The following is a 15875-nucleotide window of genomic DNA, read 5'->3' as shown; positions in this document are numbered from 1 at the left end:
GAGATCAGTTTGCTCCTCACTAATGCCACCGGGACAATCACTGTTGCAATAAGCAGCAAAATTTCAAAGTTTAAATTATTCTAGAACATAGGAGCGACGCCATGTTAATGTAGTCTGGACGCGTCACAAAGCAAATAGTGGACATTTGGGAAAAGTGTGCTGCACACATTTCTAGCGTTCGCGTACTCCTCTAAAACGTTGGACCCCAGCTTAATATCTAGAAACAGGACGGTGTACTGAGTGAGACGGCTGTGGGCCATGATGATCGATCATGTAAATCAATAGGCTCGTTGCTAAGCACGCAAACATCGCGCTCTTTGTTCTACAACATTGCACAGCTGCAGCTATTAGCACCTGCTCCAAGTGAATGCAAATTGTGACAGAAAATCTCTAATTTAAATATTTACGAATAGACCAAGTGGCGCCTCACCCTAAAGGAACAGTGATACCTCAAAACATGTCAAGTTGATATTACAAATTTATTATCCATTCCACGTAGTACTTTGAGGATCTTCCCTCTGTTATTTCAAACAAAAAATATCATCATTGTTGAGCAGTGGCTTCTTGCCGCACTGGTTCAGAAGGCCAAGCGGATCGAAACCCGACCGGGCCGGAGACTTTACTTGCCTCCGGTGTTCACATTACATCCCTTGTAACAGGACAGCTGCTGACGTGAGGTGCATCTGCTGCTTGCCTGTGTGAGGACTCATACAAACAAGAAGGGGTCGAGTACATCTGCTACTTCTCTACTTCGCACTCCCTAGCTTTTATTATTATTATTATTATTATTATTATTATTATTATTATTATTATTATTATTGTACCGATTGGTACACCTATACGCCGCACATTTGAATTTTCCGCCTTTAAGTTCTCCTCTACAGCTGAAATCAGGAAACTTTAAAATTGAATTAATTCAACCGTTTATCAGAAGATGTCACTGAGTTAATTTCGAATTGTTTTTGTTTTCTAATTATCAAGAAGTGTGGACATTCTCTCACAGATGTCTCTACCAAAAACTATGATCATGCACCCCGGGGTGAAGTGAAGGAACTTTTCTTGAAGATATTTTGTATTCATAAGTTTGTTATTTTCTAAATGTTGTTCTTTCATTTGTGGGCTGGCAATATTAATCTTTCTTTCCGCCAGTTTTGAAATTAACCAATCGTAAATTTCTGTCATTAATTTTTAGCCAATGGCGTATTTCTTCTCCCATGTGGATGTGTAACTGTAAGCTACCCAATAAACGCATGTGGGTGTGTCTTAATTATTCATGAAAGGTCTCGAATTTTCCACGAGGGTATAAAAGCTGCTGATTTTCTTTTCTCTCGGCCACTCGTACAACATCTAGCTTAGTGTATGGAAGAATCGCAGGAGGCGGGAAGCGCCTCTTTCATCAGTCAGCAGCCCTTCAAAAAGGTAATGGCCGTTTAACATCTTTAATTTCTTGCTAGCTCAGCAGTTTAATCCTCGGGGAAGGTCCGAAACCGTTTTGATGTAACCTATACCATTTCGATGTAAAATTTTCATGTTACTTTAACTGTAAATCGGGGATAGAGAGTGCCTTACCCTCTCGAGCTCCCCTTCATTTTGATCTGAGATGACTACGTTTTCATAACCGATTTTATTTTCTTTCCTAATATATTAAAATTTTCTTATACGAGTCACCTTCCTAGTGTGGGAATAGCCCCTGTTGAATCGGCCTAGCGCCACTTAGGTTTTAACAAGCTTTCATGTAGGAGTGCAAGTACTCGCCTCCATTCAGCTTTGTATTTTGGGCCATTAACTTAACCCGTTTTGTTTTCCTTCCTGCGAAGGCCCAGTAGATTGGGTACGAGATGCCCCTTTTTATATTTGTAAGTTCTGCCTTGATGGCAGTTAATTGTAAAGTCTAGTATTGCCTTTTAATAGGCTTGAAAGATTGAGAGCGGGTCAGCTCTTTCTGGTATTTTGAAAGGTGCCTCTAGGAGGCTTGACATTACTAGGTGGAAGCAAGTGCTCCATGGAATTAGGGGCTTTCTGCCTTTTGGTATTTTGTGGTTGTGAGCTGAGAGCTCAAGGATTGTGGAATTGGGGCTCGAAGCCCAGGATTTGTAAGGACCCCTTAACTTGTGCTTTCGTTTGTAAAGTTATAATTGTACCTGATTTTCTTCATTGTTATTTCACCTAGTGAAAATTTGTTAAATCTTGTTGTCTATTGAAAATATAACCTTTATTTAAATTTTTAATTCATCTTTCGGACTTGTAGTTAGACCCATTGCAGCCCGCACCTTCTTTCACCTCTGCTGTTCCACAGATACCTCGGAACAAGTGGTAGCAGAGCGTGGTTGAATGGGTCTCAATTTAGCCCCTTTTGTCGGCTAAACATTGCTTTTGTTTTGAACTCTAAGAATTTTCACCGTCGCTGGAATTTTCTTCCTTATTTTCTAGATTTGTCAATCTTTTGTCATCATGTCCGGCCCTCACGATGTCCTCCATCCCGGCTATTTGTGCAAGGAGTAATTAATTTACGAATTAACTATTAGAAATGTTCAATCTGGAGGCACGGTTGCGGCCGATACCACTAAGCTTAAAGATTCTTTTGATTTGCTGATTAGTATCCCCATCTTGGGGGAGAAAGATATTGACGACGTTCTCTCCACGATCACTGATAATGCTACTGAGCTAGCATCAGAAGTTAGTTTTTTTGAAGGGGGTGATCCATCATCTAATCAACTTAAACGTGTGCAAGCTAGATTGTTCCATTTTTACAATAGGGTTACTGATCTATTGTCTCTTAAGTTAAATGACATTCAAGGGAAGGAGGCTAGTGCTGTTCTCGAAAACCTTTCTAACTTGTCCAGTAAGGTTAGCCTATTATTAACTGGGGCAGTACCCCCCAAAACCGACCAACCCACTCTGGTAAACGCAGTTAGCGAGGAGCATTCTCCCACGGGTGAAGGAGGTAGAAAATCCGTGGCAACTCAACAAATATCTGCCCCATTAGAAACTGAATCCGGTCGTCGCACATCCATTCCACCCTTTGTTTTGAATAATGCTGTCTCTGAAACAACTTCTTCGTCCCCTAGGCCTTTACTCGTTATGCCACCCGGCTTCAGCAGTTTGCCCCACCCTTTAGCAATGTTGCTCAGGGGTATTTCTAAATTTTCCGTTAACTCTACTAATGAGGTCATTGCATTTTTAAGATTTTTAGTTGAGTTTCAGGATCATGCTCTTGTTTTTTCCTTTCTCCGTGTCAAATCCTTCAGATCATTTACCCTTATTCCATTGGTATCCTCTCAGACAAAATAGTAAGAGCCATTGCTGAACAATCATTTATTGAAGACTTTCATGCCCACCTGCCAGCTATCTTCATCCCGGCTCGAGCTAGGTCATCTCTAATTCAGAAGTACTATTATAGAGTACAGCGATTGGATGAAAACTTGGCAGACTTCATCCAAGATATCGAGTTCTACACTAGGGTATTTGCTCTCCGTTTCCCTGAAAATCAAATTGTACAGGCTATTGTGGAAGGCATTTCACCATCTTACAGGTCATACTTGTGTTTTGCGTTGCGTCCGCAAACTTTTGCCGAATTAGAAGCTATGGCTATCTCAGCTGAGGGAGTTAGATATGCGGACACATTACGTGTCGCGAAAGAGCCCCCTCCATTTTCAGGTAATGTTCGACCTCCACCTCGCCGATCCCTCACACCCCGCAAATGTTATGCTTGTGGGTCGCCTGACCATCTTCGGAACAAGTGCCCTTTGATCAGATCCAACGGGACAAAGAATGGAGCAGGGTCATCCCAAGGTTGTTTTAAATGCGGCTCGTTTTCCCATATAGCCAAGAATTGCCCGAATACTAATAGCACACCCTCCTGCTCAACTTCTGGTGCACCTTCCAACAGCACCAATAATCAAAAGTGACTAGTGGCATCGGCTGAGTCGGCGTGCCCACCTTCTTCAGGCTCAGCCACGGTTAATCCGACCAAATCTCAGGGAAAACTCAGTCCTCTAATTTATCTTTTGAAGGTCCCAAAGAATGTCTTAGGATTGCGGCGGATTCCCCCGCACCTGTACCATTTCTCAAAATTAAATTGAATAATGAACCGGGAACAGCTCTATTAGATTCTGGCAGTGTGTGTTCCATCATTTCGGCTGAATGGTATTCCAAATTAAAATCTGTTTGTAAATTTTCTGATTTTTGTTCGTCTTCGGTTCAATGCATTTCGACTAACACTTCTCCATTAGAAATTTTCGGTTTTCTGTATGCCAAAATTCGAATTGCTAAATTTACTTGGAAAGTTAAACTGTTTGTGGCGAAGCATTTGTCTTGCCCCGTTATATTAGGAACGGACTTCATGTCGCACACCGGTCTAGTGCTCGACGTTCAGAGCAAGTCGTGCACTTTCAAATTTGCTAGTAATTTCAAAATCCCCTTACTTAAATGTAGTTCTGTGTCATGTTCATCTGTTTCGCCTACCGAGGATGAGATGTTGTTAGACCTTAGACATCTACCTGAGGAGCAGGCCGATAGTATTCGTAAGTTGTGTCAGTCGTTTCCAGAAGTTTTCTCCGATACTCTTGGTGTTACTGACCTTATCGAATACAAAATTGAGGTTACTGATGCAATCCCTGTTAGGTTTCCACCTTATAGGTTATCTCCACCTAAAATGAAGGCTCTGAAGGAGATCATAGATCAGATGTTGAAAGATGGTATAATTCGGCCCTCTAAGTCGGCGTATTCATCGCCTATTTTCCTAGTTCCGAAACCCCAAGGTGGCTTCAGGCCTGTGATTGATTATAGGGCTCTGAATCGGAAGGTGGTATTACAATCTGTGCCCCTTTCCGACCTTCACTCTTGCTTTTCATGGTTACGAAAAGCTAAGTTCTTCACCATTTTAGACCACAATCAGGCCTATAACCAGATCCCTCTGGCGGAAGAATCTAAACATCTTAGAGCGTTTGCCACGGATTTGAACTTGTACGAATACAACCGCGTGCCTTTCGGGCTCCCCACGGGAGCAGCTGTGCTTACAAGACTGCTAGACAGGGTCTTCTCCGACATCAAATTCGATTACTTATACCATTATCTTCATGATGTCGTCGCATTTTCTGAGACCTTTGAAGAACATCTAGATCATCTGAAAAAGGTCCTGAGTCGCCTTCGTAAGTCAGGGTTAACGGTGAAGTTGTCCAAGGTTGCCTTCGCTAAGCCCTCCATGTCATTTTTAGGGCATATTTTGTCGCTCGATGGTGTCGCTGTGGATCATTCTCGAACACAGGCCATCCGTGATTTCAAACCTCCTAAGGACATCAACGGAATTGCCAGATTTATTGGTATGGTGAATTTCTTCAGGAAATTTATTCCTAACTTCGTTAATAGAGCGGCGCCCTTGAACTTACTTCGTAGGAAAGACGTCAAATTTGAGTGGGGGCGTTCTCAACAAGCCGCTTTCGAAGATCTCAAATTAGCTCCGTGTAATGCCCCTGTTCTTGCCATGCCTGATTTCTCGAAGAAATTCATCGTCCAAACCGACGCGTCGTCGTCGGCGGTGGTTGCAGTCCTTCTTCAAGAGACTGAACTAGGGAGGCGACCCATCGCCTATGCGTCTAGAACTTTATCGGCTCAAGAGGCCAAGGATTCCATTTATGAACTTGAAGGTTTGGCAGTCGTATTTGCTTTAGAAAAGTTCCGCATCTATCTGGAACATGTCAAGTTCGACTTGGAGACAGATAACCAAGCCTTAAGTTGGGTCTTAGGTAGGCCGCGTCGTACTGGTCGCATAGCCCGCTGGGCCATCAGAATTTCTGCCTTCCAGTTTGATGTTAGGCATATAAGAGGCTCTGAAAATGTCGTGGCGGACGGACTAAGCCATATGTTTTCTACTGATGTAGAGCGCTGTGAACAGGAAGACAGTTCTTCACTTCCCGAGTCCATACCCCCTGGTGTAAATGCCATTCTAACAGATGCTCCCATTTGTTTCGGGACAATTATTATTATTATTATTATTATTATTATTATTATTATTATTATTATTATTATTATTATTATTATTATTATTATTATTATTAAGACGATGTCTCATCTTGTGTTCCAGGATGGAGAAGGAAGTAGTGTTTACCATAAATGACAAGCTCTACCGAGGTAAGTTTAATTTTCTCTTATAAAAACCTCTTAATTACGGATCATTAACAGTTATTCAGTAACAGGTGCCTTATACCGCGAAGCTCGCAAGAGCCCCGAACAGCTGGTGCCAGCAGGACAAATCCTCTCGGCCATCATTCTTGGTTTTCTAGACCGGCGCCCCACAATGTTCAATTATTCGTGAAATTCTCACTTATGAAAGTTTGTAAATTAGTGTCGTTATTTTCAAGGCGCCACATGCAGTAGTTCCAGTAGAACTTGTTCTACTATTCCGTGTGTTGTTATTTCTCTTCGCCGTTCACGGCAGTGCTTTAGCTCAGGAAATCTTTCATCCTTTCAAGGCCCCATCGAACGGGAAACAATAAAGTACGTATTATCCTCGGGGAACGTAGGGCAGTAACAGTACGAGTTAGCAGCGCTCTCCCTCCCGGATATTCTGTGAGCGTCTCGTTGGTGCGGGCCTTCAGTGCTATTTCTGGAGGCTGGATTGTTTTGGGATTTGATGGCCAGTTTTGTAAAGATCATGAATGGTCAGAATGTGACCTGGTTAGTCAGACTGTGACCGGTGTTACAAGCCCAGGAAGTGCATACTTCTCTATGCTACATTTGAGAGGAATGCATCTCCACTCATTGGAAATATTTTTGTTATTGCTGAACAATCATAATAATTAAGTATAAAATTTCGAAATATGAAATGCCTTCTTCAGAAACTTCCAAACGACATTGTGCTAGCCGTGTCTTTCGCTATGTCTTAAAAATTAAAAGTATAATTTTTTGATGATCCACCCAGCCAATATCTCCTCTCTGTGGTGAGAGTGATGTGTAGCCCCGATCTTCAGGAAATAACAGCCGCGATTAAAATTTCCGATACAGCCGGGAATCCTACGAGAGCGCTCTGAACCGAAGGCCAATTCGGTGACCATTCCGTGTTAGTGATAATTGTTCTATGAGCAAATGAAACCATTAGCACTAATGAGAAGAAAAATGAAAGATGTCCGGAAGAATGAAGGGATACAAAGCGCCGTACGGGGATGAAGAGAGCTGTAATTAAAGAACAGGAGTTTTGGTCCATTATTTTGACTTCTTGTACAGAGGAGCTCACCTCATGACTAAACTGCTCAAGCCACAGTCCAGGTGCTCAAACACGTCAGCCTCGGCACGTTAAAGAACTCCTGTCAGACTAAATTCCGGCACCTCAGCGTCTCCGAAGACCGTAAAAGTAGTTGGTGGGACTAGGGACCACGATAAGCCTCACTTTATTATTATCTTACAGCAAAAATAATTCGAAACTGATGGCCTTCAATTTCAAGACTACCGCCATAACCATTACGCTACAGGCCGACAATTTTTCAACAATACGGGGACTGCAATTTGTTGACATTATTGTTTTTTGTTTATTTTGCAATCTGCTTTATGTCGCACCGACACGGCGACGATGGGATAGGAAAGGGCTAAGAGTGGGAAGGAAGCGGCCGTGGGTCAGGGCTGCCGACAGTGGGGCTCGAACGCACTAGCTGATAATTACGAGACACAGCCGCTTCATCATCATCAATGACGCTCGGGTGTCCTCCACTCCTTTCTGTCCTTCCACTTTACCTGCTCCATTACTTCCGCCACATCAAATCCAGCTTCTCTAATGTCCTTCCAAACCTGATCCATCCACCTTCTTTTCGGTCTTCCAGCTGCTCTGTTTCCCTTAACTTTCCCATTCTGTTTACATGTCTGAACCATCGCAGTCTTATCTTCTGTATTAACGGTTCTATATTTAGCTCTTCTCTGATTTTAATATTTTGTCTTTTTAACCGATGTTCTTAAAAATTTCATTTCTGCTGCTTGGATCTTACTAACTTGTCTCTTATTAGTTACCAGATTTTCTAGTGTGTATGTTACAATTGGTATGAAATACTGTTTATATAATGTTAGTTTTGTTCTCTTGGGTATTTTGTCATCCCATAAAAGCTCTCCGACTTGATGATAAAATGTTGTACCTTTACTTAGTCTGTTATTAATTTCAGGGTATTACATTACTTCCATTAATAATGCTACCCAGATATGTGAGCTGTTCTACATTCGATAACTGTTCTCCGTCTATGTTCACTTGGCTTCTGTTTTTATCTTTTCCAGCTTTCTTTTTACTTATTACCATTCCACACTCCTTCAGATTTTCATTCCAAATGTCCAGTCTCCTTTGTACTTCCCTTTCTCCCTTCCCCAAATCACCACATCATCTGTATTCACTTCATCACTACTGATACTCTGTTTTACACTTTTATGATTTCATCCATCAATATAATAAACAATAATGGTGACAGTGCAATTCCTTGCTTGAGACCTTTTTATGTATAAAATGTTTGAGTCACCACTCCCCACTTGGACACTGCTTTTACTATCATGATACAACATTTTTATCTCGTTAATTCATGATTTTGGTACATTCCTTTTCAGTAGGTATTCCCATACATGTTTTTAGTGATTTAAATGAGACTATGGAGTGGGTATGTGGGGAAACTGGGAGTGAAATTTCTAGATCCTAATGGGTGGGTAGGCGATAGGGATCTGCGCTCAACCGCAGTGGTACATATAAGTCAGGAAATGTGTTTAGAAGGGTTATAGGGAGCATGCGCCGTACTAGTAACAGAGCGCTCTAGCGGAGTTCCGCTGGAAGACCTGCTTCATAGTTACAGCAAAAAATATCGTTGCATCTTGTCGTCAAAATAAATTTGAAGTAATTCTATGGAAGTTGTAATGTTGTACATATAAAAATATATTTAAACCTGATGTTATTGTCAGAGGACGAAATGAACAATATTGTAACTACCTCATATCTTTGAATCTGTGAAAAGGCAAAATTCGCGAGTGAGATTTCCGGTGAAATTGACTGTGCTTTTGACAAACTATTGACAGGCAGCATCCGGTAAGCAAATACACAGGAATTCAGTTGGAATAAGCAGATAACACCTCATGTTGCTAAGCGAAGTTTATACGAGTGGGTTATGTGCGGGGGTTACAGTTCTACCTTCTTTGTTATTGGTGGCACACAAGCTACGTAAACAATGTCCCTGATATACGGAAACAGATCTTGAGGAATATTTTTCAAGATTTTGAAAACGGTCACCCTGTGTATGCATCTGTCAACATGAATTCGCACGCTTACTACACTCTGAGTTTGTAACACTTCATCTTCTGTACATTGTGAAGAAAAGGCGGCATAACAAGTAAAGAATGAGGTGACCGTGTTTTAAAACCTGGGAACTCCTTGTTGGCTAATATGAAGTCCCCTACACTCAAAAGATTTGGGAAGCCTGAATTGTTAACAATAAAAGTATCACTAGTTTTTCCACCATAACAAGTGTAAACAAAAACAATAGTTCCGTTTGGGGCCACAGCTAATAAAAATTTAAATGTATAACATGACTTGTACGAAGAATACATGTAACATCTCTCATCTGTTCTTGCTGGCGTTTCTGATTTCATTTCTGTGCAATCTATTATAACTCGGGCGTCAGCACAAAAAGTTTTAAAAGCGCGAGGCAAAGTATTTTGCACGGATAGTTTGCTAGGCCAGAAAATAAAATTAGAAGTGCGTTTCTTGACTACTCCGAGAGCAGCAGTAGTCCGATGTACACCAAATATGACTGCCGAGGCAGCAAAAGGTTATACCCAATTTCATTTTCAAAACAGTAACATCGTTATTACTTATATTTATAGACACTTTAGAAACAAAGAAAGAAAGAAAGAAAGAAAGTAAAAACTGAATGTTTTAAATGAAATACTTGTTAAATCCTTCAACTGTGCCTCACTTGTTATGCTCTGATATCCATGAAATCCTCTGCATATGTTCAGGCGGGTGTTGGGACCACAACTTTCATCCACCTTCTCCGAAATACTTGGAGGTACTGTGCTTGAGTTGCACTGTGTGCCTACATCATTCCCACTAAAAACACAAGTGAATTCGAAAGTCGTTGCTTCAGTCTGAAATGCTGCTTGCATCGACTTATGTAGTTTTTCACACTCATGTTTTCACAATAAATTCATGAGTTTCCTGATTAGATGACGTATGTATATTTGAACATTTCATTCGTTTACTCGTTCTTAAAACCGGGATACATCACATTCTCTTTTCGGTTTCTTCTTATAGCTCTCATGAAACACAGATGGTATATATGAAGGACGATTTTCAATATTAATAGGCTTTCCTCCAACAAAATGTTCACTGCAAATGACGGAGCACTTGGTGGGTTCCGATGGAGTTCCGTCTGCACTGAAATGCAGGAAAACATTTATTAGGTATTATTATTATTATTATTATTATTATTATTATTATTATTATTATTATTATTATTGTTACCAAGTTTTTGTGGTAGGTAGAGGTGAAAGAAGGTGCGGGTGGTGAACAGGTCTCAGGCTACGAAGTTAAAATTAATTTAAAATTTAACAAGGTTATATTTTCTTTTTAAAATGCAGAAATAACAAAAATGACAGGTACAGAGTAGCAAGGCAACAAAAGTACAATTACAGTATTTACAGGATTTGGGCTTCGAGCCCCGAACTCACAATTCTTGGGCAACTAGCCCAACTTTACCAAAAACAAGATTTAACAGAGGGGCAGAAAACCCCATTCATGCCCAGGAGCACTTGCACTAAATTACACAGAAAAGCCTTCTCGAGGCATACAACACTCAATTTTCGAAAAAGAGCCCCTCGCTCTCAACTTTAAGCCTATCAAAGGCCACACCAAACTCCACCTTCAAGTTGTCCTCTAAGGACATATACACAGGGGTAACATACCCAACCTACTGAGATCTATTAAGTGAGAAAAAGGTTAATTACTTGGCCTCTAAAATAACAATTGAGAGGAGGCGATCTGCACTCCTAATACACTTGTTTAAAACCTACTTGGCACTAGGCCGTTAATGCAAGGGTTAATCCCATACTAAAGAGGTGACTTTTAGAAGGAAACAATTTACGTTACATTAGAAGGGAAGAAACGGTTGTGAAAATAAGTTCACCTCAATGCAATATGAGTGGGAGATCGAGAGGGTTAAGCACTCTCTATCCCAATACATAGTTTTGAAAGAGAATAGAGGCTAAGAGTCTTTACATTTTAGGGAAAGTTACATGGTAGAGACGCTTTGGACCCGCCCCGAGAGTTAAACTGCTGAGCTAGCAAGAAAAGAAGTTATTAAACGGCCATTACCTTGTTGTTGAACTGCTGCCCGAAGAAAGAGGCTCCTCCCGCCCCCTGCTATGTACTTTACACACAGAAAGATGGTACTGAAGTGGCACCGAGACCCGAAAATCAGCAGTTTATATACTCTCGCGGAAAGTTCGAGGCGTTTTTGGAATGAGAACACCCTCCCACAAGGATTTTATTGGTTCACCAAGAAACCCCCTACACAATACGAAGAAGAAACATATTATTGGTGGAAAATTAATTCGAGAAATTCGGGATTGGCTAAATTCAAAACAAGGGGAAAGAAAGGGTTAATATTGCCAACTTAAACAATGACTGAAAGAAATTTAGCAAAGAACAAACTTTTGAAATTAAATTTTCTCAAAAGAAACCAGTTCTTTCACTTCGCACTAGGGTGCACCGTTGTAGTTCTTCAGTAGTGTCCTCTAGAAGAGAATGTTCACACTTCTTACTAAAAGCAAAACAAAAATACATCGAAAACAACACAGTTCAGAAACTTCAAAATTTCCAAGTAGTGGCATCTTCAGGGTAACTTGACAATTAACACATAAGACAAAGTTCAGACTTCTTCCAGTAGGGGCGTTTCAACTGGCGCAAAGTTTAAATAAGCGGCGTGGAGGTGTACCGCCCGGTACAGACCTCCCCCCTCAAAAGTTCCTCCAAGGGGGTAACACGGAAGAACATAAACTTTTGTTTGAAAACAAGGTCCAAGTTATGATGTTGCTATGGAGATTAATTGCAGAAGCATTTATCAAAATAGTGAAAATTTGATTTGATCCAGTTTCAAAAATTCTCGTAGTAACTGCTGAAGTAATGTCTTTATGTTTGTAGAAGTTGAATTCAGAAGAAAAACTTTTAATACTTGAAAGTGAAGAAAAATTTTCAAAGTCCACCAAATGTTGAATTTCCAAGTGTAGTAATTGCTGATAGTAAATGTCCATGTAGTTGATTAAATATTTCGATGTTGATTAAGTTGGATGGCCAGACCGGCCGTTGCAGCTTGCGTCCGAGGGCGACCGCTCGGACCCCTCAAGTACCCTGAGATACCGCTCGCCCGCACTATGAGGGGAGCAGGGGTGTTGAAGCACGCCGCGCCCGCGGTGAACATGCAGGTCGCGGGCCAGTTACAGGTTGTGCGCCGCACATCAGCCTTGGCCGGGAGGAGGGCTCCGGCTCGCCGTGCACCTGTCGTCCTCGCTGGAGTAGAGGGGGCCCTTCCTCTATCCCAGTCGCGGCACGGCGCCGCGCGGCTGCGGGGGCACTGAAACATTAAAGCTAGGCGGCAGAATTTTGTTGGACCATCATCATTTTTGAGGGCATAGGCTTTGTGGAGATGTTGAGGGGCCAGCGGCGTGCAGATACCCATGGCATTTTATAAGCCACAGTGTGTGGGGAGCAGGAGACGGGAGCGTGGTAATGGCCGTGGCAAGGACAGGATGGCAGTTCAACTGATCGGGGGAGGTTTACAAAAAATAATTACGCTTAAAGGAAACAGATTGCAAGGGCAGAAGGCCTAAAAGTGAAACCTCTCAGAGGAAAAAAAATATAACCTTCCTATTTCTTTCAAAATAATATGAAGCAAGTTAACACAGAAATTACACCGGTTTCACCTGTGACAGGTGAACCCTAAATATCCTCTCGGTGGCTGGATTACTTAATAACAACGTAACCGGCGTAAGGAAATCGAGAATGATACACGGCCCATGAAATCTGGGGGCAAGCTTGCCCGCGGGGACAAAGTTCTTGACCATCACCTGGTCACCTACCTTCAAATGGGTGGGTCTCCGTCCACGATCATATCTTTCCCTAACCTTTTCATGAGACACTTTAAGATTGGCTTTAGCCTTCTTCCAAAGATCTTTAATATTGTCCGGGTCTATTGTCTCGGGTAGAATGTCACTCAGAGACCAGAGGTTAGAGAGCGGCGTGTTGGGAACAAGCTTGAACATCAAAGACGCTGGAGTAAATTTATGTGATTCATGAACCGCCGAATTCGAAGCAAAAGCTAACCAATGCAGGGACGTGTCCCATCTAGAATGATCTTCATGATGATAGGCAATAAGCGCGGACCTGAGATTACGATTAACCCGTTCAGCCAGAGATGGTTGAGTGTAATAAGCAGAAGTCGTCATATGAGATATGGATAGGTCAAAGCAGAATTTACGAAATAAATTAGATGTGAAAGCCTTAGCATTATCAGATACAATATATCGACACGGACCAAAAGAAGCAAAGATAGAATTTAGACAAGTAATGGTGGACTGAGCGGTAGCCAGCTTAGTCGGAAATAACCAGGAAAATCTTGTAAAACCATCTACACATACAAAGATGAACTTGTTGGCATTTCCCTTCGACTGGGGGAAGGGTCCTACATAATCAATATACAGGCGTTCCATGGGGCGCGACGCTTGATGCGAAGACAAAAGGCCTACCTTGGTGGACATGGTGGGTTTACTAAGCAAACAAGATTTACAAGCTTTGACTAGTTCACGGATTTCACCGTCCATACCCTTCCAGATGAACCTTTCACGAATCTTTTCACGAGTTTTAAAGATACCAAGATGCCCGCTTAATGGGGTCTCATGATAGTACTTGAAGATCATAGGTACAAGAACAGCTGGAACGACAACCTTCATCATCTTATCGTGCTTCGAAGGGCAACATAGAACACCATTCCTCAGCACATAAGGGACAACATGTTCCCCAGAAGAAAGGGTTTCCATTATCGGAGCCAGCGTCGGATCTTCACGTTGGTATTTCTCGATATCCCTAAAGAGCATGGGAGCATCTGTTAAGATGGCATTAACATCAGATAGTATGGACTAGGGAGGTGATGAACTGTCGACCCGTTCATGGGTCTCGACGTCGTTGGAAAACATACGGCTGAGTCCATCAGCAACAACATTTTCGGTACCTCTGATATGCCTGACATCGAATTGGAAGGCAGAAATACGGATGGCCCAACGGGCTATACGACCAGTACGACGCGGCCTACCTAAGACCCAGCTTAAGGCTTGATTATCTGTCTCCAGGTCGAATTTGACATGTTCCAGATAGAGACGGAACTTTTCTAAGGCAAATAAGACTGCCAAACCTTCGAGCTCATATATGGGATACTTTGCTTCTTGAGCCGATAGAGTCCTAGATGCATAGGCGATGGGTCGCCTCCCTAGTTCAGTCTCTTGAAGAAGGACTGCAGCTACTGCTGACGACGACGCGTCAGTTTGGACGATGAATTTCCTTGAGAAATCAGGCATAGCAAGGACAGGAGCATTACAGAGAGCTAATTTAAGATCTTCAAAAGCGGCTTGTTGAGAAGGTCCCCACTCGAATTTGATGCCTTTCCTACGAAGAAGGTTTAAGGGCGCCGCTCTATTAGCGAAGTTAGGAATAAACTTCCTGAAGAAATTCACCATACCAATGAACCTGGCGATACCTTTAATGTCCTTGCGAGGTTTAAAATCACGGATGGCCTGTGTTCTAGAATGATCGACGGCAACATCATCAGGTGACACAATATGCCCTAGGAATGACATAGAGGGCTTAGCAAAGGCAACCTTGGACAACTTGACAGTTATCCCAGCCTTACGAAGGCGATTGAGAACTTCTCGCAGATGATCTAGATGTTCTTCAAAGGTCTCCGAAAATACGACGACATCATCCAAGTAGTGATACAAGTACTCAAATTTGATGTCGGAGAAGACCCTATCTAGCAGCCTAGTGAGTACAGCTGCTCCCGTGGGGAGCCCGAAAGGCACGCAGTTGTATTCATACAAATTCCAATCCGTGGCAAACGCTGTAAGATGTTTAGACTCTTCGGCAAGGGGAATTTGATTGTAGGCCTGATTCAAATCCAAGATGGTGAAGAACTTGGCCTTACGGAACCATGAAAAACAAGATTGAAGGTCGGGAAGGGGCACAGATTGTAACACCACCTTCCGATTGAGAGCCCTATAATCAATGACAGGCCTGAAGCCACCTTGGGGTTTCGGGACTAGAAAGAAAAAGTGAAGAATACGCCGACTTAGAGGGCCTAATAATACCATCCTTCAACATCTGATCGATGATTTCTTTCAGAGCCTTCATTTTAGGTGGAGATAGCCTATAAGGTGGAAAACGGACAGGAATCGAATCCGTGACCTCAATTTTGTATTCGATAAGGTCAGTAACACCAAGAGTATCCGAGAACACCTCTGGAAACGACTGACACAACTTACGAATACTATCAGCCTGCTCCTCAGGTAGATGTCTAAGGTCTAACAACATCTCATCCTGGGTAGGCGAAATAGAGGAACATGATACAGAATTACACTTTAACAAGGGGATTTTACAATTAGAAGCAAATTTGAATGTGCACGACTTACTCTGAAAATCGAGCACAAGACCAGTGTGAGAAATGAAGTCGGCTCCCAATATAATGGGGAAGACAAGTGCTTGGCCACAAACAATTTGATTTTCCATGTAAATTTAAAAATACGAATTTTGACCTGTAAAGAACCTAGAATTTCTAATGGAGATGAATTAGCCGAAACATATTGGATCGAGAGGAACA

General features: G+C 42.0%; 1 protein-coding gene across 5 annotated transcripts in view; it reads left to right on the top strand.

The window, feature by feature from the left end:
• Positions 1 to 15875, top strand: part of LOC136883355 (uncharacterized) — a 647239-nt gene that overhangs the window by 166314 nt on the left and 465050 nt on the right. For all 5 annotated transcript variants that reach the window (XR_010861242.2, XM_068229694.1, XM_067155608.2 and 2 more), the window contains one exon: positions 6083 to 6129. Coding sequence is in view for 3 of the 5 variants with exons in the window: in XM_068229694.1 (XP_068085795.1) it covers positions 6084 to 6129 (46 nt within the window). In the remaining 2 variants the exon portion in view is untranslated. The remainder of the gene's footprint in view (positions 1 to 6082; positions 6130 to 15875) is intronic.

The sequence above is a fragment of the Anabrus simplex genome, chromosome 11 (assembly GCF_040414725.1).
Source record: "Anabrus simplex isolate iqAnaSimp1 chromosome 11, ASM4041472v1, whole genome shotgun sequence".
Taxonomy (NCBI): Eukaryota; Metazoa; Arthropoda; class Insecta; order Orthoptera; family Tettigoniidae; genus Anabrus; species Anabrus simplex.
This window is presented reverse-complemented; position numbering and strand designations above follow the sequence as displayed.